The 27369-nt window shown below is 53.1% G+C and overlaps 2 protein-coding genes across 2 annotated transcripts in view; both read left to right on the plus strand.

Annotated features, from left to right (window-relative positions):
* The first annotated feature begins 1284 nt into the window (after positions 1-1284).
* The window catches only part of Timp2 (TIMP metallopeptidase inhibitor 2), a 49598-nt gene continuing 23513 nt past the window's right edge, over positions 1285-27369 (plus strand). The window contains exon 1 of the mRNA XM_075989958.1: positions 1285-1553. Coding sequence (XP_075846073.1) covers positions 1424-1553 — 130 coding nt within the window. The 5' untranslated portion in view covers positions 1285-1423. The remainder of the gene's footprint in view (positions 1554-27369) is intronic.
* On the plus strand, positions 21359-22975 carry Cep295nl (CEP295 N-terminal like). Its single transcript, XM_075989957.1, has one exon. It carries the CDS (start codon positions 21359-21361, stop codon positions 22973-22975), a length of 1617 nt encoding a protein of 538 aa, XP_075846072.1.

Below are 27369 nucleotides of genomic sequence, written 5' to 3' on the forward strand. Positions count from 1 at the left end.
TACTTTTTCTTTTTAACTATGTGTGCGGGAGTTCAGGTGCCCTTGGCAGCCGGGGACACAGGATACTGGTGGAAGCTGGAGTTACAGGCAGTTGTGGATCACCCAGGCTGGGTGTAGGGAATTGAACTCCAATCCTTAGCGAATACAGCAAGCACCTCAAGTGCCGAGCCACCTTTCCAGCCTCCTTTATTTCTAGGCCCCGCCCACCCCAGGTTTGAGACGGGGGGGGGGGGGGGGGGAGGGGGGGGGTTCTCCTTATGTAGTCCAGGCCGGCTTGAAATTCAGTACCGACCACGCTGACCTCAGACTCAGGTCAAATCTCCTTTTTCAGCCTCTCAAGCGTTGGCATGAGAGGTGTGTGCCGCTGTGCTTGGCTGCCATTGCTCTTTAATTGTGCCATTTTCCTCCAGTTTTGTCTACCTTGATGATGAACATCTGAAGGCAAAGGTCCCCGTGTTCTCTTTCAGCCTTTAGCTCCTCGGTCTCTCCTAGAACACAGACATGCTTCGGCATAACTCCTTACACGCCGCATCTCCGGGGAAAGGTAACTCCACAACGCTTGCTGGCCCCTAGGCCCACTTCAAGCGTCCATTGCTGTTCTACAGTCTGGCCAGTTATATCCTCTTTTGTCCATCATAACCACACCCCAGACTCCCTTTAACAACTAGCCAAGGACCCTTGAAATCCTAAGGCCTCCAAGTGCTCCACTTTTCTCCATGGAAGGGGGCGAACGGGAGTGACACTGGCCCCAGAGACACTTTACCCTTGTAGAAAGAAAAGTCAAGAACTTGGAGCCAGGCTGGAGGAAAAGGTTGGGTCGGAGGTCATGAGGAGTGGGGGGCCACCTGGTGGTCTTGAGGGACAAGGCCTGAATTCTACCCAGAGTCAGGGCCCATCAGGCGAAACACACGGCACAGCCGTCCTTTTGGGTAACCGGGGCTACGTGGGTGCGGCCTCAGCGGGCAGTCAGGTACGCAGCGCGCGTGGCCTTGTGGTGCAGCGTGCCAGGTGGTGCGGGAAGCCCACAGCCGTGCCAGGCTGGGCACAACAAAAGCCGGGGTTCTGGGGAGGGCTGGGCGGCGCGGGAGGAGGGCTGTTGGGAGCGCCCGGCCTGCACTGGCCGCCAGCCACCGAGAGGAGGAGCAGAGGATCCTCGGAGCGCAATAAAACGGCGGCTCGGCCGGAGCCCGCAGCAAACACAGCCATAGAAGGCAGCGGAGGAGCCGAGCCGGGCTGCGCTCGCTCGCCGCCACCCAGCCTCTTTCTTCTCCGCCGGGTGCATTGCCCCGCGCCCTCCCCTCGCCGCTTCCCCCCTACACAAAGAGGACAGAAAGTTTGCGCGGGGGAGCGGGCCAGGTGAGGAGGGGCGTGCCCGGCCCCCCAGCCCGCGCCACAGCAGCCGGACACAGGCCCCCAGCGCGCCATGGGCGCCGCGGCCCGCAGCCTTCGGCTGGCGCTCGGCCTCCTGCTGCTGGCCACGCTGCTGCGCCGGGCCGACGCCTGCAGCTGCTCCCCGGTGCACCCGCAACAGGCGTTTTGCAATGCAGACGTAGGTAAGCGACTGTACCCGGTTCGCGCGGCCCACCTCCCTGCCGGTGCAGCTGGCTGGGGCTCCCTCTGCCATCCTGCAACTGAACGCCCCAAGCGCACTTTATCCCTCCCCCGTTCCCCCGTTTCTCTTTCTTTCTCTCTCTATGAGCTCGGAGATGCACGGCGACCTCAAAATTCCACCGAAATTCCGCAGCAGCTCCGGCCCCAGGAAAGGGAGCCAGGGAACGCTTGGGTGTTGGCAGGCGGCCTCCCTGGGATGCCAATGCTAGGGCGGGGAGTAGGGGACACGCGGGGGTGCCGTGGCTAAAGGACTAGAAACCCCGGGAAGAAACTTCCACAGGTGAGGGGGTGGCTGTGTGAGGAGGGCTTCTCTGCAGCCACTGGGGAGTTTTTGCGTTTAGCAGGGCAGAATGGAAGCCCCCTGCGCTGATCCTGTGAGCTCAGAGGGACTGAGGAAAGCTGCTGGAGTCCACTTCCCTGCTGCGTGTCCCCTGGAAGGCCCCACCAACAGGGCCAAGCAGGGTCCAGAGCCTGAGTATTTGCTGCTGTTTACTTCCCCCCTCCCTCCGAGAATGTACACACACACACACACACACACACACACACACACACACACACACGGCCTGGGAGGTGACATTATTATGATTATGAGAGTCATGGGATTATATGGCTGCTTAGATTGCCCAGCATATATGTTACCCTCAGGACTCCTTGACCCAAAGAGTGGGTGCTAGCTGGCCAGGTAGGAGGTACATAGATAGTTATGTGGTCCTGGAAAAACTGGTAACAGTGGGAGGCTCCACTTGGAGTTGACCCCCTCCCCCCCCCTCTAAGGCCTCTCCAGCGCTGGGCAAACTCTCGTATCCAGCAGGTGAGGTTCTGGTGCCTATTTCACCTTCCCTGTGGGCTTGGCTTTTATGTTCCAGCTGTCTGAGTGTCCTGTACCCCTCTCCCACACAGACTGAAGCCACTGCCTGTTTCTCCAGGTGTCAGAAACACCCTCTTGATGCCCTTTTCTGTGGCTCCTTGCCCCACCCTAGTTAGCTCTTTGGAGGGTGTTGAGCTGATCCTATCTATGGGGCTCCTTAACTCAGCCTACCTGGGCGCAGGGCGTGAGGTGTGTTTGTGGAGTGGTTTGCAAATGCAGTCTGGTTTGAGGGAAATGGGATCTTTTGTCCAGTTGAGCTTTGATGAACAGCAACGTTTTGGGTTGAGGGAGTCTTTTCCAAAAAGGGAATCATTAGTGTGTTTCCTCAGGGCCATCCTTTGGGGATACGGTTGTGTAAGGCCCCTTTGTAGAGACCTCACTTCCGATCAGCAAGTTGTAGGGAACTCAGAGAAAAGCAGCAGGCAGGACTCGTAGGCCTGGTTCACAGGGGCCTGGTAGGAAAGAGCTGACCCGGGACGCCCATACTGCTAGCTGCAAGTCGGGGGACGCTTAGACTCTTCTATCTTAGACCAGACAAAATAGCAACAGGCTGGGAGCCACGCTAGTCCGTCTGGATCAGAGGTCTGATGCATCTGTGCCTAGAGGCCCCTTCCTGCCTGCACATTTCTCTCCTCTGCCTAGATTTCCCAGCATTGCTATTCAAAGCGTTGCATCTAAGTCACCATGAAGCCAAGACTTTGAACTCATCCCAGCACAGTGGCCCAATCCCATAGCAGAGCTATGTCTCCTGCGGCTGTTGGGACAGATGTCCACAAATGGGTGCCCCAAAGCAAAGGAACTGACTGTCTTGTGATCCAGGAGTTCCAAAGCCTAAAATCCAGGTGCTAGCAGAGCTGGTGGCCCATGCCTTCCTCCCGGTTTGGAGGGTGGCACTCCGATATTCCTTAGTGGGTTTGTTTTTGCGGGGGGCGGGGATAATGGATGAGTCCCTTCCTCTTCTTGTCTACATACGGCTATGTCCCCTCTTACAAGGACACGAGCCAGGACACAAACCACTGGATTCAATGTTTGTTTGAACCCATCTTGACTTGATTACATCAGCAGAGACATCCCAAGAGGGTTATATTCATGGGTCTGGTGGTTGTGGACTTGTAGGAGGGACACTGTCAACTCAGCACAACCAGGGTGTCCTGTGTTAGCCCTACCCACCCCTCTCAGGATTGACCAGCGTGGACTGAAAAGTGGCTGACACCCTAGGGTAGGGAACTGCAGTGAACCCACCCTGCCAGTATTGGCCTGCTGCAGGGTTCTGTCCTCCTGGAACTGATACAGATTTGTGACTTGCTCAGAGGGGCATCCGGGTCTGGCTGACGTCAGAACTGCCCATCGCTCTCTCTTGAGTTCCCAAGCTGATACGGAAGATCTGGCTCAGACCTGGGCTGCTGTTGTTTTGAAAGCATCTCAGATTTTGGACACCCAGAACCATGACCCAGGAGCCTGAAAAGGGTGCACATAGGGGGTTAATAAAAACTAGCTTTTCCGGTGGCTGCTGCGTGCACACAGCCGAGCTGCCTGGCTCAGTGTCTGACCGGGAACGGATTCCTGGGAGGGATCTCTCTGCCAATAGCAGGTCTGGAGCTATGGTGGGCAGAGAGAGTTGTAACACTTCTTATGGAAGGGATAAGAGAAGGCTGGCCCACTCTCGGAAGGCCCCTGTCTCTGCGCTTTTGGGTCAGGACACATAGGACCCGTGTCTGCATCCTGGTGCTGCTCAGGAACACTACTGGTCTGATTCTCTCACCTCCTACCGCAAGCCTCGGAACCTGGAGTGGCCGAATCCGCTGAGCTACTTGGCAGACTCTGGCTGCTTTGACTGCTTTCTGGAATCAAGGGCATTCAGGAATGGGGGCGGGGAATCCACCCCCTCTGCTCAGATAGTGAGGCCTGAGGCCATAGTCAAGACCTAAAGGGCCACCAGGTATGGTGGGTGATCAAGGTGAGGACATAGTGGCTTTCTGTGGAGCCTGTGTGTGTTTGTGTACATGGTGATGGAGACCAGAAAGGTAGGAGTGGCCACCCCAGAAGGCATGTAACACGCACTCAGCAATGACTCTGTCTTTGTTGACTCGTGGAAAAGCAAAGCAAGGCACCGCCAGGCGCTGTGAGCTTTGCAGACTTTGGCGGATGGTGGCTCTCCGCAGAAACTGCTAGCAGCAGGCTCTGTGGGCCCCCAGGCATAGTTTTCGTACAGGACGTGTCTGTCTCAACCAACAAGTCCAGAGTGGCTGGCTCTGCGCTACAGGGATGTAAGGGAGAAATGAGCCACTAGGAAGAGGAAGCTCTAACACCAGGGCAGGGGACAGCAGAGGTGGGTTTAAAGGTTAGCAGGCACACGCAGACCCTTGCCAACTGCCAGCAGGTGGCCAGTGGAAGGTGTAAAGAAAGTCAGACTTCGTGCGGTTCATGAAAATGATTAACTTAAGTGATGAACTTGCCAAATTCAAGGGTAAGCACATAGCAACTTGAAATGGATTTGCAAGTTACAAAGGGGAAGGATGCTGATGGCTGCTGAGGAGGGGCTGTAGGGACACTTTGACTGGTATCCTGGATGGACATCTTCTGCTGGGGAGGGTCTGGGATCTGAGTCGTTGGTAACTCCCAGGCTTGGAGCTATAAAGGAATGATGTGTCAATCAAGGAGGGAGGTGTGGACCCTCCCACACCACATAGCTGAGCTCAGTGAAAGCATGGGACCTGCTCAGGCCTCTGAAATTCCAATCTCCTGGTGTGATGGTCAAGTGCTCCTGCACTGGCCTGCAGATGGACTGGGTCTCAGCCTTCCTCCTCCTCACCTTCGTTTGGGCCTCCAGGTGGCTTTTAGCATGAACTCTAGATGGCTCTTTAGGTAGGAGGAGCAGCTGCCTGGATCTGGTGGGGGACTTAAGCCTAATACCTAAGGCTGTGGACCGCTTGCATTGGAACACATTTGAGAGATGTGTTTCACAACTTCAGGAATCTCAAGGAGAGAGAGAGAGAGGGAGAGAGAGAGAGAAAACAGCAAGGGGAGAAAGAAACAAAACAAAAGGAAGGAGAAAGGTATGGGCAATCTGGCAGATGGAGGAGGGATCATGCAGGAGGCAGGAGTCCTTCCCCAACCCTGGAGCTAGGCTCAAATGCTTGCAATGCATGCTCCCCTGCCCCTGGTGCATGCTAACATGCTACTAGCATGCACACACACCCCCGGGACCAGGCAGCTCATGGCTAGGATGGTATTTCTCCAGAGGGAGGAAATGAGACATGGAGCATAGGCAGTGTAGACACAGACTGAGAAAGGATGCTGCAGGCACAGCTAAGTGCACCTTGATGGTGTCAATTGGAGCATCCTTGGTGGATGGGCTAAATTGAGATGAGAGAATGATACGTTCACAGTGGCCGAGGAAGTGGCAGGAAGTGGCTGGTGCAGATTGGGGTCATGTGTTGTCACTCTGACTGGTCATATGGTACCTTCTGTCCAACAGCGGACCCACAGCAAGTCCCCGAGGACACACAGGCTGTAGATTGGTGGCCAGAATCATCAACACCTGGAACAGTGAGGCTTGGGTGTGGTTATTGGGATTTTTAAGACTGTCCAGGCAATTCTGCTGGTGTTCTGCCCATGCTGGTGCCAAGCAGTGGAGTCCCCAAGGCAATATGACAGCAGCAGAGGTTAGAATTGAGTGGTGAGAGTCGTGTTAATTTCGATACAATGTCTAGTGGTGACCTAGCTGATACAATGTCTAATGGCAACCTATCCAATGAGAGCGCTTGGCCAGGGTCTTGGTTTAGTTGCCAGGTCTGGATAAGAACAGTGAAGTCTATGAGTGTCCCCGGATGTGGTGGAGGGGAATTCAGCAGATGAGATGCTTAAAATGCCAGGAGGAGAGCTGGTCAAAGAATAGGGAAGATTTCTGGACCAAGCGTGACCAATAGGCTCAGTGTGTCAGGAGAGGCTGTGATGTAGAGCCAGCAACTGCAGTCCTCAGCTGCTTGGAACACATTCAGCTGAACACCCCCACCCCTCAGCCTGAGCTGGCTGGGATCCATACAACCTGCTGTCCCAGCCTGCCTGGTCTCTATCATTGCTCCACTGTGCAGGAGTGGAAGGAATGGGACTCCCACACAGTGAGCTGCTCCCCGATGGGCTGTGTCACATGGGCATGTCAAAGCTTTGGGGTCCCTCAAAAGGCAGATTGGGAGCATATTCTATCATGTAAATTGAGGGGTTGCTTTTTTTGAGACAGGGTTTCTATGTGCAGCCCTGGCTGTCCTTGGAACTCACTCTGCAGACCAGGTTGGCCTCCAACTCAGAGATCCTCCTGCCTCTGCCTCCCGAGTGCTGGGACCAAAGGCGTGCACCACCACCGCCCTGTGAGGGGTAGCTTTATGAAGAGGGGTCTGTATATGTGGACGTCTTGGAGAAGGAGCCCTTCTTTGGTAACTGCAACTGCTTTTCTGCTTAGATCTTGATCAGTGCTGGCCAATCCTAGGTTCCAAGGATGATCTCAATCCAGTGTATGGAGGGCGTGGTGTGGCTGTGTGACTTAGACACCAGTGGGCCCATGTGGCTGTGTGGATGTGTAGCTTAGACACCCATGGGCTCAGCGTGATTGTGTGGCTTAGACACTTGAGCCTCTGCACCCATGTGGCTATGTGACTTAGAAACCCATGCCCCTCCACCGTGTAGCTATGTGGCTTTGCTGCCTGTGGGCCCAGCCTGGCTATGACTTAGACACCTGCTTCTCTCGTAGTTTATTCCTCTAAGCATGTACAATTGAGTAGTCACATTTGGGTTGCTGACCACACACAAAGCTCCGCGGCAGGTGCTCCAGGGAATTTTCAAAGGGTTAGTCAGCCACACAACCGTCTTGAGGGAAGTGAAGACTGGAATATAGCACCTCCGTGATCTTGCTCATTGCCTCGTGGCTGACAGGAATCTGTTGGATGGGGGGGGGGGGGATTAGAATGAAGCTCTGGGCAATCCTGAGGTGTGGATCTTATCAGCCAGATAACCCTCTAGGTCAAGGGGGCTGGGAGTGGCCTGGGGCAGTTGGGGGAGCAAAAGAGCTAGCTTGTTTAGCTGGTTGAGAAAGTGGATGACTGGGGAAAGGTTACTGAGCCTGTGGGAAGCAGCAGGGCCTGGGGTCCAGTCAGTGGAACCCAGGGAGGCTTGGTTAGACACTGTGTGGAGGCAGGAGCCTGTGGGAACAATCTAGTGAGCCAGGGGGCAGTGCCAGCACCTGAGCTTAGGGTAACTCTATGGATGAAAGGAGCTTTGCCACTGACACCCACCCCCTAGAGTGGGCAGGCAGGTGTTTCCTAGCCTGGTCAGATGGTCAGGCGGACAGGGCTTTGGGAGTTCTGTTGGGCTGTGGGCCTGGATGAGGAAGTGCCCAGTCAGCTCTTTAGCAGACTGTGGAAAATGTAGGGGGAAGGGGGCTGTGGAGAGAACAGGAAATGGGGGAGGAGCCAGTAAGGGCGGGGCGCCTGCGTTTACAGCAAAATGTGGCCAGAGGCTGGTTCTGCCCAGAGTGAAGGCCAGAGACCAGCTCCATGACCTTGGACTTGAGTCCCCCAACTCTAGTCCTAACTCACTCTCGCCTCTCTTAGGTTGTGGGTGATGAAAGGGAAGACAGAGGCTAACCAGGTCCAGAGCAGAGCCTGCTGGTGGTGGCAGCCAGGCCATTAACACTGAGCTGGATCTGCCTCTCAGTCCTCATTAGCTCTCAGGCAAAACTCAGGGCTGAGATGCAGGTATCACACAGTAGAGAAAACAAAGAAGAAACCTGATGTCCAGGGGGAACAGGTGGCAGCCAGGGTCCTGGGAGGGAAGACAGGTGACAGCGACAGCAAGGATGGTAACAAGTGCTGGAAGAACCATACCTGCCCCCCCTTCCTGATATTCGTCCTCTTCGTTCACTTTGTCACCCCCCCCCCATTTTGCATAGGCTAAAATTCAAGGCCCAGGGCTGACAAAATGGCTCAGCGATCAAGGACCTGCAGTGCAAACCTGGCAACCTGAGTTCAAGCCCTGGGATCCATGTAAAGGTAGAAGGAGTGAACTAACTCCATGAAGTTGTCCTCTGACCTCTACGGGTGTACCACATGCAGTCACACACACACACACACACGCACACACGCACGCACACACGCAACAAAATCCCCAAGATCCAGGCTGATAAAGGAGGGGGTTCATGGCCCTGTGGGTAGGAGACGGCTGGATAGGAAGCAGTTCAAGAGGAGTGTTTCTAGGTTGACTTGGGAGTGGTCTCTGGGAGTAGGCCAGGTGACACATGTACCGTGAAGGAGGGAGGGAGTGCGTGTGGCAGATGATTTTATGAGGTTTGCCTGTCTGTTTGTTGGCAGAGACGGAATATGAGCTTGGTTGTTTGTGGTGGCACAGATTCATATCTCTGATCCAGAAACAGGTCCGGAGTGGGTCAGTTCTACAAGCCCAGGAGCAGCCTTTGTATGGAACGTGGTCACTCAGTTCTTGCCCAGTGTGGTACCTAGTTTTAACATAAACATGCTTGGGATCCATTTTAGCAATAGTATGGAGTGGACACCCAGGTCAAAAGGTCAAAGAGTTCTGCCACCTGACCTGGACCAGCAGATCATTCTTCAGCGATGGGGTCCTAAGGAGGGAAAGGAGATGAGAAGATAAGGAACTCAGAAAGCTGGGCTTGGGAGGTCTCATGCCAAGCAAGTTTCTTATGAAGTACAGCATCTTAGATACTGTTTGTGGGTGTGTGGGGGAACGGGACAGAGTCAGCAGAAAGCTCTTATACTATGAGACGCAACAAGAAGCTAATCAAGCAATGTTGCACAGTGGAACACATGACTTTATAGATGGAGTACACAGCGGCCTTGGGACTGATAACGCCAGTCTCGGGATGGTTGGGTTCTCAGGATCCGAGATGGAGTTCCCCAGGGCCCTGGCCCCAGGCTCTCACTAGCTCAGCCAAGTGTATTCCTGGTTTTAGACAGGGGACCTTCTCCATGCAGCAGGACCTCGGGGAAAGTCTTGGATCGGACCAGGCCTCCACAGCCGCCACCCAGCCTGAGGGTAGGACCCCACCATCAGACAAGTGGGCATCTGGCGTCCATCCTTGTTTTCAGAGGCAGCTACTGAATTGATGAATTTGCTGACAGTCCCCTGGCTTTCTTAAATGTGTGTGCGTGCGCGCGTGCATGCATACACATATGTACTCTGTAGTCAGAGGACAATTCTCAAGAGGCTGAGCATTCCTTCCCCACGGGTTGGGTTCTAGGCATTGCCTTGAGACCCTGCATTTCTCTGTCTCTGACAAGGGCTGTTTGTCAGCCTCCTTCATTAGTAAGGTATGATTCTTTTTTTTGGTTTTTCGAGACAGGGTTTCTCTGTGGTTTTGGAGCCTGTCCTGGAACTAGCTCTTGTAGATCAGGCTGGTCTTGAACTCACAGAGATCCGCCTGCCTCTGCCTTCCGAGAGCTGGGATTAAAGGCGTGCGCCACCACTGCCCGGCTAGTAAGGTATGATTCAAACAGCGTACAGATCATCCCATTAAAGTGCGCAGTTCACGGGAGCTGGAAAGATGGCTCAGGGGTTAAGAGTGCATACTGCTCTTCCAGAGACCTGAGTTTGGTTTCCAGCATCCATGACGAGAGACTGGAAACTGCCTGTAGCTCTAACTTGGGGGATCCTACACCCTCTTCTGGCTGCTGTGTGTCCTGCACTCACATGCACATACGCACGTACATACACATCATGAGTGTTTAAAGCATGTGGTTTAGTGGATCCTAAGGCCCTTCCAAGATGACTTCTGTCTACGTCACAGCACCCAGAGCAAAGGTTACCTCATCTGAGCCTTCCAGGCTAGCCTCAGTCTGTGCCTTTTCCCAGAGGAACTGGTCCTTCCGTGTGTGTGACAGTCACATTGCACCAGGAGGACATCTGGTGCAGACTCATTGGTGACACAGCCCCACAGAAGACAGCTGATATTCTGACACTTTCCGGGCCTCTTTCTATGGTTGGCAAATTTACTCCCATGCTGGACAGACTACCCATTTTAAATAAAGCTTTATAGAGATCGGGCATTGTCTGTGTTGTATTATGCAGCCACAGCGGGGGTTGGATGTGTATGGCGTAGATTATTTAGACCCTCAAAGCCTGAGTCCTCAACAGTCTGTCCTTTCTAGAAAATTCTTTTTTTTCCCTTGGCCTCAGTGATAAAGGTGCAGGTATCTGGTTTGTGTGATATGGTATTCATCAGGTTACCTGCTCTGTAATTTCCAGAACAACAGGGTGGCTTGAGAAAGGATGCCTGTGGGGCCATTCTCCAAGCTGACCCCGAAGCTGCAGTTAAGTTCCCCCAGCCTGCTCTGGGTTCCTAGGAGAGAGGAGAGGTGGGAGGGAGGCTTCATAACAAAGCCTGATTCTCTGTGCAGATTTTCCTGTGGATATAGAGTCCCAGGGGTCTCGTCAGTGTCTTGAGGATCCGCATGTGATTGAGACAGCTTTTGCCCCCTTTTCGACCTGTGCTGCAGCTGGTTCTGACTTTCCTGACACCCTGTTGGAGTCTAACCACCTTCTGCAGAGATAGCAGAGCTTGTTGTGACAGAAGCAACCTTCGCCAGGCACCTCTCCTCATAACAGGGACCTGGCTGGGACCCTGACCTGCTGGTTCTTAACCAAGGAAGTGGGAGGTATCTGGAGAGGCCCTGACTTTAGAGCCGCTCGGCTGATCAAGTCCCTACTCTATGCCTCTCAGGCTGTCTAACAAACCCTGAGGGTGTAGTAAAGAAGGTGTTGACGCGTCAAGCTCCAAAATGTGTCCCAATGGGCTCCACAGATGTCAGCCCTGCTGTCTCCTTCCTGGACTCTCATCTCCTGGGAAACCTGTGGCCTCTGCCCAGAGGCTATGGGGACAAAAGTGCCAGAAGAGGCAGTCTCCCCTTCAAGCTGTGGACTGGAGCACACAGTGACTCCTTTTCCTTGGGGACATGTGAATCCAGCTTGGCTTCTCTCCACTCTACTCTCAGAAGATGGAGCAGGAAGGTCTGTGACTTGTCCACGGTCACCAGGATAGTGGCGGGGCCAGGAGTCCCTAGAGACTCAAGCAGGAGCAGGCTCCCGGCTTTGGATGCAAGGGTGCTGTTCCTTGGGGGAGGGGAGCAGAAGGTTGGGTGTCTTTGTGGAGGCTTGGTGACAAAGATGTTGTGTCTCAACGTACGCCTTCTGGAGTCTCCCATGGGCGTGCTGGCAGAGCAATCCGGATTATAAAAATAAGCTTGTATCCAGGAATTTTTTTTTTTGAGAGAATTGGTAACAGACACCAGTAAGCATTTGGTCACAAGTTTATTCAGTCTTGCTTGTCTGGTGAAAAGGTCAGAATCACCTGGATATATAGGACCTGGGGCCACTAGTAAGTGTGGTGTCAGGTGTCCTGCGGTAACAGATGAGGCTAGTCCTTCACATGCTGTGTGGTGCGAGGTGAACTCGGGACCTCCTCCGTGAGCCACTCTAACACTGAGCATGCCTCCCCCAGCCTGGCATGGATAGATATTTTAAATTAAAATGTAAAAGTGAGGACATGTGAGGGAATCAGATTCCTGTTTGCAAGCACATTTTTTCAATTTCCTAAAATGGACTTGATTATACATGGATTTTTTTTTTAAGTTAGTACTTGCTATGATTGCCTAATAACAGGCAGACATCAGCCAGGCACTCTCTAGACCTGCCCTGGCCTGGCCAGTGTGACCTGTGTTGTTCAGCAGAGTGGATATTTGGGGGTTTCTGATGGTGATGTTTTTGTTGGTGCTGGCCAGTGACCCTCATGGGGTCCATCTATTGTCTGGACCTTCTCAGCACAGGGATTGCCAGCATGTGTCTCTACCCCCATCTCACCCCCTCCCCACCCTAAGCCTTTTCCATTCCTCTGGAGCTCAAACATAGGTTCTCTTGCTGACCCAGCTAGCACTCGCTCTCTTTCCAACTCCCAACCTGCCTACTGGGTTCATTCAGAGTCTGGGGCTCGTGTCAGGAGACCACAGGTGTGGCAGGGTTGGGTGTGGCAGCATCACCATCTTTCTGAACAGACCTAGAAAGGGTAGCAATGGGAACCGGAAGTTGTGAGCAGTTTGGGGCAGGCCAAAAGAGCCACCTATCAGAAACCACCAGCACATTCTATGTCCAGGCCCTTTTCTCTGGCTGAAGATGTGAGGTGACGGGCAAGGAGAAAGGGACACAAAAGCCAATCCCAGGGCTGTATCCATGAGTTCCCCAGAGAACAGATCCAACCAGGAGAGAAGTTCCAGGGTTTGATATGGGAATGGGCTCCCACCATGATAGACTGCAAGCCACCATTGCAGACCAGAAAGCAGGGATGTGGCTTTGTCTGTGTTCAAAGACTGAAGAATGGAGGTGGATGGAGTGAGCCTAGAGCGCAAAGGATGGGGAGCCAGGATGGAGTGAGCCTAGAGCGCAAAGGATGGAGAACCAGGATGGAGTGAGCCTAGAGCGCAAAGGATGGGGAACAAGGAGCCCTAGTGCTGTAGGCAACAGATGAAGGTCCACGCCCAAGCAGAGAAAGAATGCTCCCTTCTGAATCTGGGCCCTCAAGCTTGCTCCGGGTAGCCCAGGAAGCCTGGTTCAAAGCTAATCGTGTCCAGAAATGGCTCTAGATTAACCAGCTTGCTCGGTGTCCCTTAGTTCATTGTCTAGCTGGGTATCCCTTAGCTCGGTCAAGTTGTCATAGAAAATAAACCATCACCAGGGTGTGAGAAAAGGGACCAGAAAAACAGGCGGCTTTGGTGGAGAAAGTCCCTCTGTGGTCAGTGGCCCCTCCCAGAGCTCGTCCAACCCAGTCAAAGCCCTGGGTTCCAGGATCAGCTGTCCCGATCTTATGCTCCCCGAGAGCCCCACACCTCAGCTCACTTTTCCTCGATAGAGGAAATGCTTGACTCCTTATCAAAGCCACATTCCGCAAACTTAACCTCAGTCCAGTGATCCCATTTTTAGAGGATGTTCCAGCCCTAGAAACATAGTCAAGCATGTCAGACTTTGAGTTCTGTAGGGTTATGAGTGACAAAGGGGGTGGAGCTAAGATTCTTCCTTCACCTGCCTCAGTCAGAGTCCCCAGAGCTGTTAGGAAGTAACCCATATGCCCTCTGACCAAGTCCAGCTAGCTGCTGTCTCTGTGGAAGAAGGTGTGGGAAGAATTTGTCCTTGAGACCTTGAAGTCTGTCATCTTAGTGTTCTGACAGCTAGGGTGAAGGGAGAGGTTGTGATGTTGTCAGCTGGGGGAGGGAGGGTGCCCTCCATGCCGCTGTGGCTGTGATCTGAGAGTTTCTGTATGGCATGGCCTCTATTTGTCAAAACCTCTTCAAACAGGCACCTCCAGAAAGCTCACGACCCCTGCCGCTTTAGACAAATCTGTGATTGCTTTTCTCCCCTGAACCTTTGTCCTCTCACTGGTCTGTCTCTATCCCTGACCTCACCCCTGCGGATGATGTCACAGCACAACAGCTCTGCTGTCCCCATGGCAACAGCCTCCCATAGTTAACCAGCCAGGGCAGATACTGGGCTGCTGAAAGAGCTGGGGAGTGGTGATTCCAGCTAACCTGGGTCAGGGACCCCTGAGACCCCACGTGGACCACCTTAAGACAAGATTGTAAGAGTGTGATATCTTCCCCTTCTCCTCTGGGAGGGGGGTTCTTGGTCCCATGCCCAGGCCAAGTTCTGTAAGGATGACTAGGTGCTGAGAGTAGGGGCTGCAGCTTGGGGAGACTCTATAGCTGCCTTGAGGAGTGGGAGGGACATCATGACGGAGCAAGAGTGGCAGCTGGTGTGGGCACCCCTGACCTGGCTAGGGACTTGGGAAGCAGGTGGTGAGCACCACCCCTATATTTAGTAAGGCACCAGCTGGATCAGCTGTAAGTGCCCCTCTTGGTTGGTGGATGCCCAAACTCTGAGGTCAGAGGTCAGCTTTGCGACAAGGTATATCTTTGGAAATATGAGCTTGTCCTTCACCCCCTTAGCTGGCTGCCCAAACTTCTTAGCCTGGTAGAGCCCACCTGGTCCCGGTGGGGCTTGAGGAGATGGTAAAATGTCGATATGTAGCCACGCCCCTAGGATTTGGAGAAAAACCTGCTATGATCTTAGGCGGGGCTTATGTTTCACCAGGCCCTCGCCTAGCGGAGTTGCTGGCTCTGCTACTCCACCAGCCCAGCAACTTTAGAAACTACCCCTCTAGACCTTAGCTAGGTGAGGAAGTGCCAGAAACGGGGTACGGGACAACACACTCTGAGGCATAAAAGCTAGAACTCAGAGAAATGGGGTTAAAAACACTTCTGATGTTTATTTCACCTGGGCTTGGCTTGGATGCCTCCAGTGATGGGTGTCTCACTGCTTACCCAATGATTTCAAGACAGCCTTTTGGAAAGTGTTTCCTTTTGCCCGACCAACCCTTGCCTCCCTGTAATGTGTCCTCCTCGGTGGTCTGGCTTGGTCATCTGGAGACACACACGGTAAGTACCTCCCTATCCCTACATGACTGGCAGTGCATCTGGGTGGTCCTCACAGTGATGGGAGAGGCTGCCATCACACACTTCACAGATGAGGGACTGAGGCAACAGCATTCAGATCCTTTCCTGGGCACATAGCGTGCTACCCAGACTCCTCCATGCTCCTCAGGCCTGTGGAGGCCTCTGGCTTTCGTCATCGAGTTCCTTGTTGGTGTCCCCTTCTTCCATCCTGCTTTCCTCCTAATCCAGAACCTTCTGGGAGAAAGTTATCCATGTCTGGTTCTTCCTTGCTCTTCCAAAACTTTGTCCAGCTGTTCTTTCTCAGCTCTTGTTTTTCTGTGTAGCCCTGGCTGTCCTGGAGCTCACTCTGTAGACCAGGCTGGCCATCCTCCTGTGTCTGCCTCCCGAGTGCTGGGATTAAAGGCGTGTGCCACCAGACCTGGCTCACACTGTGCTTTTGATTTGTTTGTTGGGTTTTGTACATGCCAGAGGCTCATATCAGGTGTCTTCCCTGCTTTCTCTCTACCATATACTCTGAGACAGGGTCTCTCACTGAACCTGGAGCTCACCAGTTTGGATACACTGACTGGCCTGTGAGCTCCAGAGGATCTACCTACCGGTCTCTGCCTCCCCTACACTGGTTGCAGGCATGAGTTGCCGTGCCCAGCTACTTCACATGGGTGCCAGAGACCCACACTCAGGTCTTCATGTTGAGACAGCAAGAGCTTTACTGACTGAGTCATCTCTTCAGTCCCTCTTGTGCCTTTAACTAATTATCTTGTGACCTTGTCACTTGTCCGTTCATTGATACTCCTCATTCCTTAAAGTCATAGACCCACGTCTGTCCATTAGTTTCCTGTACCTTGACCGTTGTCTTCATCTTAGATGTTGGCTAAGCTCCCTTAGGTCCAGGTACCATTCTCAATGGCACAGACCATCTCTTCTGCTGCTGAGGCATCCTGGCTGTGTATATGACCACAATGTCCCTCTGTCCCTCTGTGTCCAAGGCTGTCCAGGGCTGTGTAGGCTGTCCAGAACAGGTTAGATTCTTCTATGGCTGCAGGTAGAAACCATACTGGTGCTTTGGGTATCTATGTGGCCCCCAGCCACAGGCAGTTCTTTGGTCTCCGAAGCCTCCACACTGATCGCTGAATTTGGTGTGATTTGGATGTATTCCTCTTCCATTTTGTCAGGTCAGATTTGGCTAGGAATACACTCTGTTGAAAAATACTGTGATCTGGGCCTGGTGGCACAAGGCCTATAATCTTAGCCCTGGAAAGGCTGAGGTAGGAGGGTCTCAAGTTATAGACTAGCCTAGAGTGAGACCCAGTCTCAACAGAGCCACGCAAGAACCGTCTGAGATGGAGCCTGGCAGCTGATTTTCTTACTTGTGGGTCATCACCACCCCATGAGTGTTGTGTTTTAGGATGTGTGAGCTTGGAGTCAAAAGCTTGGGTCCCTGACACCAGCTAGGGCCACGGGTCCCTGTACTCCTCTTTGCTTTTATGTCAGATTCAATTGCTAGATATTTATTCTTGTGGTGCCAGGCTTCTGTAAAAGGGGTGGGGTGGGGGGCACCTGGAGAGATGACTCTGTTGTCCCAAAGAGCCGAAGAAAACACAGAGCGTTGCTTTGTTGTGCTGTGTGTGCTGTGAGCCAGTCGTTCTCATGCGATATGGCAGGGTCAGACTGCATGCATGAGATTGCGAAGCTGAGCTGTGTAGAGATGTTCCCGCTAGCGCATGTCACTAATCTATAATGGTCTCTATGTTCCAAAAACGCTGATGCCTGAGTCCTGAGTGTGCAGATTGTTGAGAGCTACTGTTGTGGGGTGTCCCAGGCAGGGGAGTTGCAGGAGTCTGGAGATACAGGTGGAGAATGTGGGGGTGGGCATGTCTATCTCATGAAGAACCCCCATGGGCACAGTTAAGGTCCTGGGCAGCAGTGGGCACTGGGGTTGGAGCTGCCAGGATGGCAAGAAGGGATCCTGTTGCTGTCCTACAGGCTGGGGTAGCATCTCCCTAGGGTAGTGCCTGTTGGCCATGGACGGTATTTGGAGACTTTCTGGTCAGGGGCCAGTGTAGGCTGCAGCAGGGTGCAGGCAGAGAGGTGGATGGGAGATAGGAAGGCTTGCAAGAAGTCCTAGGGGCTCACCTGCTGTTGGGCAAGGGAGAGAGCCAGCTGTTGAAAGGCAACAGGTGGAATATCTGGCGAACTCAGAGGCACCACTGTGTCCCACGGAAACACCCCAAAACACACAAGCTCCTCTCAGGCCTCAGCAGAAGCCAAGAAACAAAACTCAGACCAGAGCTGAAACTCCCAGCTCTGATTCCTGCTGTTGCAGGTTAGGAGTCTGGATCAGGGTCTGTCTGCTGAGATCTGAGACCTTGGTGCCTGCTGGGTAGGGGCTGACTGGCCTGAGTCTCAGCTACCCCATGCCCATAATGCATCTCCAGACAGACGAGGGGATATGTATGAGGCCTGGGAGTGACGAAACGTCATCCTGCTCTACAACCAGCTGGCTTTGTGGTTACTGATGCAATGACCCAGTTACTCCACTCACCTGGCCTGGCTAAGCGTCTCTGAAAGGGCATGCGCTTCCAGGGTCACCTTGGCATCCCTAGAAGGCGGTAGCTCTTGGCTGTTGTTGACCTGTGTCAGCTACAATGGATGGGTTTATCCTTGTGGCCACTGTGTACCCAGCAGTAGGAAGGTGCTGCAGCTTTGTCAGGAAAAAACCCAGAACGTAGAAGGCCTGGTGGCCACTATTTAGCTGTATTACTCATCTCATGGATGTGGAGGCAGCAGACCTGGGCATCCACATGCTGTGGGCACTATGATAATTCTCCTGCATAGTGAGACAGAACCTACACAGGTCAGCTGCCGGACCCCATATCCTGCTGCTGGGACCCTGCCTGGCTGCTGTGAGCCCATCTTATGGTTCCTTGTGTGGCTTCTGATTATGTTACTTTGGTTCCTGGTTTCACTGTGGCAGGCATGGGGCATTCCTCTACCCAACTGCTCAAAGGCATTGGGTTCTCTTCCAAGCAGCCTGGTGCTGACCCCACTTGGCTCAGGTGTGTGCTGGTGGTGGCTGTGAATGACACTGAGGACTTGATGATGAGAACAACAGGTAACCAGGTGCTTCCCCATGGCCCTCTCAGGCTCAGCAAGGACCCTCCAGGAATCCAAGGGGAGCCCTGTCCTCTGGTAACATTATAGGATGGGAAAGGGGCCCAGGAAAGATCATAGAAAGGCACTGGGGATGTGGTTGGCAGTTGTCATGGGGACATAGATTCCTGAACTGTAGAGCTAGCTATAATTTTTCAAAGCTTATCCCAAAGATTTCTTCATGAGGATGAGAGTCACTGACTGGGCTGGGGACACCTCTGGTTGGCAGAGACATGGCAGGTCTTGGTGGTTGTTGCCTGTTAAAAAGGACTAAGTGACTCCAGGCTCAGAAACAGGCTTCATGCCTTATGTGGGCTTGGTGTCATCAGAAAAATAGTTCCAGGGACACAGACCCTCCCCACCCCTCTCAACACCGCTGTGGCTGTGCCCTGTGGGTAAAGCTTGGGTTTGGGTATGAGACGCCCATCTACACCCAGCTGCTCTGGGATCTGAGTCATTCCGCCTCTCTGAGCTTCCGTTTCTCCTAGCTGAAGACTTAGCTGTGGTAATTCCAGGTTACCCAACAGACCTAGAGAAACAGAGAAACTGCCAGACTGTTGACAACGTGCCTTGCCCCATTTTACACACCCACCACCAGGGTGCAGGGTTCCAGTTTCCCTGGCTCCTGATCGTAGCCATCCTTGAGGGCAGCACGCAGTAACAGCCTGCTTTTCTCTGGTGCCTGTGGCTCTTGGCCATCTTTTGATGCGCTGTCTTAGTGGTGCATCTGTCTTCTTGGGGGAAGTGCCTTTCTGTATCTCTCTCTTTCAGAAACATTGTTTTTAATTACATTGTGGCCGGTGGGGGGGAGTGGGGGAATGGGAGAGTGGGGGAACCGGGAGGAGGGGTAAGGTGGTGAGATGTACATGTGATCCATGGAGGCCAAAGGCGTTAGATCCTTGGAGCTAGAGTTCCTGACTCTTGTGAGCCACCCCAGCATGAGCACGGGGAGATAAACCCAAACCATCTCTGCAGCTCTACTTGTATCTTTTTAAGACGTCATTTTTGTGTGTTTATGATGGGCACATGTGCATGCCTCCGTGCATATGCACTTCCGGCGGTCGGTTCTCTCCCTCACGGGACCCTGGGGATTGAATACAAGTTGTTGGACTTACACAGCAAGCTCTTTTTCCTGCCGAGCCATGTTTCTGCAGCCACTTTTACAGTTAAGCTGTCTGCTTAGGGACTGGCCAAGTGTTGTGGAGCGGAGTCTCTTAGTGGGTCTGTGTGTCTGGAAAACCTTGGCATCTGCAGAAGGTGTTTCGATCCTGGCATCTCAAAGCATGCCGCTTTCCTTCTCATGACCTTCATCTCTCAAGTTCTTCTTTCACTACTTTGTTTTTCCTGTTTGATCTAAGAAATCTTTGCCTAAGCCAGGGCCACGAATACTTATACTTGTGTTCTTCTAAACATTTATAATCTTAGACCTGGCATTACATCTGTGCAGGATCGACTGGGAGTTAATTTTTGTATGTGATGTGAGGAAAGGGTCCCTGTCCTTGGAGTGTGGGCCCCCAGCTGCCAGAGAACCATTTCCACTTTGGCTCCTGAGCTGAGGGTCACGGCTTCTTCTCATTCTCTCCTTTTGGCCACCATGGTGGTCAGCAGACTGGTGGGTGTGGTGTCAGCTGCTGGTTTAAGAAAGTGCTTCTCATTGCCTGGTCTGGAGCAAGGAGTTCTCACAAGGACATATATGTCCGTGTCCGTGATCATGTGACTGGCCATGACTGGCCAAAGGCCCTGTGGTCTACCCAGTCAGAGAGAGAAGCTAGCCTCTTTCCAGCTAGATATTCTGGTTTCAGTGTTCCCCTTGCTCCCTGCCTCAGCTTCCCCATCTGTGAACAATGGATGATAATAGCTCTTTGCCTCCCAGGGCTACTAGACAAAAAAAAAAGTGATCTATGTTATGTGTGGTGGTATATGCCTGTAAGCTCAGCATGTGGGGAGTGGAGGAAGACCGGAAGATTACAAGTTCTAGGCCAGCCTGGACTATATAGGGAGATCCCTACCTGCATCATAGGAGCTAGTTGCTGGTTGCTGTGACTGACATCAGCTTGAGCTGGTCAGCCTGCTTCTATGGGGATGAAAAGAAAGGGCAGTCAGGGGCTCTTCTCCATGCAGACCATAGTGTCCAAGTGGCCACAGGACTCTGTCCCCTTGGGAAGCACAACTTCTCTAGAAAGGTCTGGCAAAGCATGGGCCTTTCCCATGCCACAGGTACACACAATGGTCCTCAGATAACCTCACAGTGGCAAGCCAGGTATCAGGATACAATGTAACATACATTTCTCCTCTCTGTCTGGTTTGTATTAGATCCATGTAGCAAGCTAGCATTCACCCACACACATGCCTGCATAATGTACCCCTCTTCTCAATGACATGCACATAGATAAATGTGCCTGCATCTCTGGTTTGTACTGGATCCAAGTAACAAGCATACATGTACATGCACGCCCCTTCTTGCACACCCCTGCTCTTGGGCATAGAGGTGTGTAACACAGATGTATGAGCACACATCCTTAGACACAGGCCCCTGCACACACCCTGCCTGCAGCTCCTCCCTCTCCTGTCCCTTCATCTTCACCTACAGGCAGCTCTCTCACGACAGGCTAGGCTCGATGGCCATAGTGCCCACCCATCCTTCCTAGGTCTGTCCTCACCTGCCCCATTTTTGCAACCCTCCCCCAAAACCTGAGTCCTAACTTTGCCTCCTGGGGTGGAGGGTTCTCAGGCTAGGTGCTGCTGTCACTTTTTTTGTCAGGAGGCCACCCTGTGCCTTTTAGGATGTTTAGTGACGTCCCTGGCTTGTCCCCAGCCAGATTGGTAGCGCTTCCTGCCTCCAGTTGTGATGACCAAAACTCATGTCCGAACACCGCAGATGGCATCTGCAGTCACACTATTAGGAAACAGATGCCCCCACAGGCTCTTATCCAGAGTGTTCAGGTTAGAACGGGTGCTAGTGGGCAGGGGCAGAGGAGAGATCTGCTGGGCGTGTTTTCGAGTGTATCCTGCATTGAGAATTCCTTGCACACTTGTCTCCAGGGTCTTGCACACTTTTCTCCAGCTGTCCAGAGCGGCCTGTGCCCTCCTGGCCTTGTAGATTTGCTGTGACTCTCTCGTCGTCTCTGCGGGTGCCCCGGACCCCGCAGCCTCTCCTCCTTGGCTACGGCCACCTTTGCCTGCAAGTGTGTCTGCAAAACTCACAGAAATGGAGAGAGACGTGGAGCGAGCTGCCAAGCTGAGCCCCTCTTGTGATGAGGAAGCCTTAGTTTGGACACAAGGCCGAGACAAGGGTGACGTCACTCTGCAGCAGTGGAAATCGCGGCAGCTGCAGCGCCTGGCCGAGGAGCTGAAGGTAGAGTGGCAGGAGGCCCGGCTGCAGCAGGTTAGAGACATGGAACGCCTCTATTTAGCCCGTCTGTTGGATGAAGCAACAGGGCGGGCCACGGGAAACAACTTCAACTTGGACGAACACAGCCATAGAGGAACAGCAAAACACATGAGGGCTAAGGGGAGAAACAGAGCAGCAGCATTTAGAGAGGAGAAGGGCCGCCGGGAAGAGCACCCCAGGCAACACCCTAAGTCCCGGAAAAAAGTAACATGCTCAGAGAGACGGGGTTCTACCAAAGTCCGGGTCCCAAACCCCTGTGAGAAGGGTAAAGGGAAGCGGGTGCCTTCGAGTAAGAGCAATGGCGGCTACCAGCCTTTGGGCCCTCGGGTGAGCAGAGGGTCATACCTGGTGAAGTTCAACCCACTCTTGACTCAGGCTGAGGAAACTGAGTGCATGGAGGAAGTACCCCGGGAGGGGAGGCGGCCGATGAGAAGGGGGTCTTCACGCTTTGCTCAGAACGTGAATCACAATTCTACAGATGAGAGTCTGCAGGGCAAAACAGCTGACTTAGAAAAACCCTTGCTCCTCAGCTCCACCTTCAGACAGGAGACCACAACCCAGGGGTCGCCGTGCAGGTACACCGATAAGAATCAGTGGCACAAAGAGCTTGAGTCTGCCTTCGAAGAATTGTTTAACACCAATCAGAAGCTGAAGAAACATCTGAATTTGCACCTGGAACAGAAGTTCAAGATAGACCAGAATCCAGATGAGCAACAGAGCTGCTCACAGTTTCAGGGCGAGAGCAGTGACATCCAGAGAGGGGAGAGTATAGAGGAGGCAGAAACGACTGCTGAGGACTATGGGAGTCCATCAGACATGGAGGCCCCTGAAATGTGGTCCAAGACCAATTTGAAACAGTTGCTAAATGAGGCCGAGTACCCCAGGTACCAAACCACGGCAAAGCACCTATTAAGACCTGAAAGCCTGACACCTGTTCCCGAGGCAGGAACATCTAGCGAACAAGATGACTCATTCTTAGAGAGCCCAGAGTCAGGACGGGAACCACCCAAATTGGCCACAGCAGAGGAAGAAAGCCTTAAGCCTTACCTGCAGAAACAGGATGGCTCTATATCAAGCTTAATGGCTTTGAGGCAAAAGCAGAAGGCAGAGTTGGAGCAGAAAAGGCAAAAGACATTGTTGGAGCTGACAGAGCACCCCAACATGAGCTTGGAAATCCATTACAAGGCTGAGCTAGAGGAAGAACGCAGGGAACGCAGAAGGATGCGTTTGGCTCTCCTCAAGTCTTATTCCACTGGGGTCCCGGCCCCAGCCTTTGACAAAACCACTTCCCTGGACAATGGCCTTCTTGACGAGGACAAACAGAGCCAGATGATCCGTGACCTCCAGGAGCAGATTTTAGAGCAAAACAAGTTACACAAGCAGTTTTTGGATAAAGCCAGGAAACGCTTGCAAGAGTTTCAAAAATCATTTTAAAGGCAGACCCACCCGAGATAAATACATCCCTGATGGCCGCTTTGCCTGCACCATGCCTGTATCTCCTAAGTCTGTTTATTCACCGTCTTGGCAAACTCCTTCCCGCAGAAGCAGAATCCCTGTGGGGTCCAGAGAGCGAGTCTATCCCACGTTCTGCAGATGGAGTCTGTTTTTATGGGCTGTGTGTACTTAATGGAAACCCCAGGTAGAATCAGCTTTTGAGATATTTTAGCCAAACCCTGGGCTTTCAGGGGCATTCAGGGTCAGTCGGGCGCAGTTTCAAAAGATACATCATTGCTTGCTTGGCCTCTGGCTGAGACAGTGTCAGAGCCATTAGCTAAACCTCTCTCCTTTAGAAGGCAGCTGAACACCAAAAGACAAAGCCAACATTGTTTCACAATGTATGCATTCTTAGAACCTTTATGGGTGGGGGGAGCAGGCAAATCCCCGCCCAGCTGGGTGACAGTCACCCAGTGATGATGGGGCCAGTGCTGATGGGTGGGGTTGGGAGGGAAGACCTGGGTGTTAAGTTTACTGCTCTTAGCTTTTCAAAATGAACCAGCAGCCACCTGGCTGTGGGGAGCTCATACAAGGTAGGCGGTAACCAACATACTTTTCTCTGCAGAGCCAAGAGGGTGAAAGCGCTTGCTCTGCCAATCAGCCTCTGGCCACTGCTGGGCTCTATTTCTGCAGCTCCAAAGCTGCTGTGGAAGGGCTAGGCTTAGAGCAGCGTAAAGTAGGGTGCATGAGACCCTAGGTTCAATCCCCAACACTGCAGTTGAGGCATTGGTGGGAGTGGGGTCTGCCTTAGAGCACGTAGTCATGAGTGGGCGTGGCCAAGTACAGTGAGATTTGATTGGCTAAGACAGTGGCTGTTGACTGTGGCTCTTTGTTAGTTTCTGGAGCTTTTCTCATTTCTTCCCTTCCTCCTCCCATCTTTCTTTCACGGCCTTTTTCCAGATACCTTGATTGATCATATTTGATCATGACTCATTAGAAATATTGGTCCATAAAGAGCTATATTTATCTCCTAAATGTTTGGTAGATAATATAATGAACAACGTTAAGTATGTCAGCCAAACCCACAACCTGGGTGGGAGGAGGAGCCAAAAGCAGGCCCTCTGCCATGTATTGATTATCTTTCCTAATCTCTCATGTCTTAGACATGCACCTGCTGAGCCCTTCAACATACACATGTGTGTTGAACACAGTCGGTCACGGGTGCTTTTCCTTGGGGTTGAGGTTCCTCTTCCCTGCTGTGGTCTAGCTCTTGATATCCAGCCACAAGACCAGAACCTCCATTTGCTCACCCTCCCCGTGGCAGGATCATCTCGTGGGCTGTCCGAGCCTGTCTTCCAGGATCCCAGCTGAGTCTGTGCCCCTTTCTGGAAAGAGAGGCTGTGCCGCCAGCGCCTTTGGATCAGGTCTGGTGCTGAGACGCGCTTTCAGAATCTAACCCCAGCCTTGGCACCAGCTCTTGTTTAAAACGCTTTTGGAAGCTGCAAATGAAAACGTGCAGCTGGGGCGTAGGTGGGAGGGCTCCGCTCACCACCCCTCTGCTTCCCGTTGGCGCCATCTCTCCTGAAAGAGGTTCATCTGCTCTCCTGACACTTTTTCACTTATACTGAGTACCAAACTCTGTCCCTGACCCTGTCCACAGCTCTGTCCCAGGAGGTAAGCCATGGATGGCACATGAGGGCCATGTAACTTGTGGCTACCAGAAAACATAAGCAACGAATAGCCTTGTGTGGCGAGCGTTGACCAGGGGCTAGGCCTATAGCAAGGTGTGAAACACTGGCCCTATGTGCGGTGCTGAGCATCCTGAACCTGAGGCTTCCTCTGCCATGCTGCTCATTTGGCTGGACTCTCTCTCCCAGGGTTTGAGATTTGCCTTTTGTTTCTCTGTCATTGTACTTTGTTCCCACACAGTGCCTGACTGTCAGTTGTTGCTCAGGGCTGTCTGGACACCCTGCAGCATCACCTCTATCCCGAAGAGTAGTGTGTGTGTTTGTGGCACCCCTTAGCTTAAAGCTGTGGTCACAACTGAACCTTACATTGCGTAACTGAGCCTCCCGACTTAGTTGGAAGCCACAGCCCAGTGAGCAGACGCATCTTCCCGGAGCCCACTGTTTTTGTTTCCATGTGCAAAGATGGTATTTGTGGCCCATGTTCTGAGTAAGGTATCGCTCCTTCTTGGCTACACTGAGCTAAAAGTAGGTGTAGGGATGGGCGTTGAGACACGGTGGACGGTGACTCATCTCTGCCCGGACAGTAACACCTACACTGTCCCTTGGTAGCAAGGATGAGAAGATACCCTGCCCTCTCCCCATGTCTTATAGAAGGCTAAAGAGGGTGGGAAAGCCTTGGCCCGGGTCAGTGGTGTGGGTAGTGAGTCCAATCCCGAGGATCTCCTCACCCGAAGAATATAACTTCCCAATGACTCCCTAAAGAGCTGTCATGGCTGCTTCCCACCTCACCCTCGGAGGCTCGGGAGTCTGCGTAGACCCCGTTTTCACTCTTTCACTCACATCAGGACGTCTGAGTGGCAACGCAAAGGAAGTCCTCAGGTGCAACCTGGAGTCTCCCCGCCCCCTCCACTCTCCTCACCCGTGAGCTTCCGCAGGGAACTTGTGTCCTATAGACAGTGTCAGGAATGAAGAGTCTGGTACCCAAGGGGCCAATGCTCTGACCTTCCCCAACCTTGACACTCTATCTCCTCCCCTCGTGCCCAACTTGCAGCCATCTCTGTCACCAACTCCCTTGTTCTTGACACAAGTATTCAAAGGGGGGACAATTTTGGCTCCTGCTGGCACCGCTCAAATCCTTCCTGGAACATTAGTTCACCTATGGCAGTTCTGACCGGGGGCAGGGAGAGCAGTATTCATACTCCAGGTCTACAAGCTGCCTGGTCCAGTCTCCAGCTGACTGAAATGCAGAGGAGGGGGAAGTACCACTGGAAGGTGTGTGTAGCTTCTGCCCAGAAGCAGGAGAACCCAGGTTCTCTCCCACATACCTCTGCAGAGCACTGTGCACCCCTGAGCTGCTCCCTGACTTTGTGTGTCTGTACTCACACGGGAAGGTGGGTGCAGGATCTTTATTCCTGCTAGGGACCGCTTTTATCAGGATCCTGGCCATCAAGCTACTTTCGTGTGTCTCTGCCCCATGCTTCTTCTCCAGTCTACATGGGCTCAAGACACATCTGGGGCTGACCAAGTGGTGGACAGGCACCGTGTTTGCCCAGGAGGTTTGAAGGACAGCATCAACATCACTGTCCACAGGGTGGGTCATGCCCAGATTGTCCAACAGGTGAGAGATGCAGACACAGCCAATCAGCTTCCCTGCCCTGCTCGCTACCACACTGGCTGAACCGTTCAGTCATGACCATGATGATGCTGTGGACGCACGATTGGTTCAGTCACCTGTACCCACTGAACCCCATGCACAGGCAGCATCCAGGACTCCATACCTCTGAGAGGATGGGTTTCGGATAGGGGTGTGAAATTGGGAGTGGGGCAGGGACCTTCTCTAACCTGCAGTGTCCCTCCAACAAGTAGGAAATGACAAGAGGTCAGTGCGGACCTCTGAGACCAGACAGGGTCTGGCTTTTAGCCAGTCACGAGAGGAGCCAGGCTGGGGAAGCGGCAGGTTCCTGACCATATGCTTGGAGACTTGAAAGCTGTCCTGAATGTCCTCCCATACACCATGGCGTGGTGGTGGTGGGGCTGTACCAATGAGGGGATGGGGAGTAGGAACCCACGTCCTGCTGTCCTCCCTTCAGACATGGTTTATTGACTCTACTCAGAGCCCTAAGCGCTAGTGTCCCACTTGTGGGCAGGGCTTGTCAGTGCTAAGCGCTGAAGCAGAGGTCACAGGTCGCCTTAGATTTGCTCCTGGAAACGAGTGGATGAAGAAAGATGACCACTGGCCCTCCGCTGCAGCAGCAGCAGCAGCCGCTGAATGGAAAAAAAGATCCTGATCCTCCCCTACTGTCATGTCCCCCCAGCCCCTTCCTCAGGGCTGTGTGGAGATGGCTTACAGGGGTGGGCAGAATACCCCAGGGACCTCTCTAGGCTCTCTCTGCCTCCAGCCCTGCCAGGCTACTGCCCAGCTTACCCGGGTTTGGGATTTGCAGAGCTGAGCTTGGCTTCCTCGAGGCCCTTGGCTCCTTGGCGGAGAAACTGCCGAGCAGCAGCCTCCTCCACAAAGCCACACTGTTCTCAGCAAACCCTCCCAGGAGCGGGACGCATTTTTTTCAAATGATTCAGCAGCACGTGAATGGGAAGGGCCGCACTTAAGGCCCTGGCATGAGATCTCGCTGGCCCGCAGCTGGAAAGGACGGGTGGTAGGGCGTGGCTTGGTCCCACCAGGCCTAGAGCGGAGGAGCCAGGGTCCTA

This window comes from Microtus pennsylvanicus, chromosome 11 (genome assembly GCF_037038515.1).
Source record: "Microtus pennsylvanicus isolate mMicPen1 chromosome 11, mMicPen1.hap1, whole genome shotgun sequence".
NCBI classification, from domain to species: Eukaryota; Metazoa; Chordata; class Mammalia; order Rodentia; family Cricetidae; genus Microtus; species Microtus pennsylvanicus.

Excerpts from the sequence above, each read along its gene's own strand:
- Cep295nl (XM_075989957.1), top strand. The coding sequence starts at position 21,359 with ATGGAGAGAGACGTGGAGCGAGCTGCCAAGCTGAGCCCCTCTTGTGAT.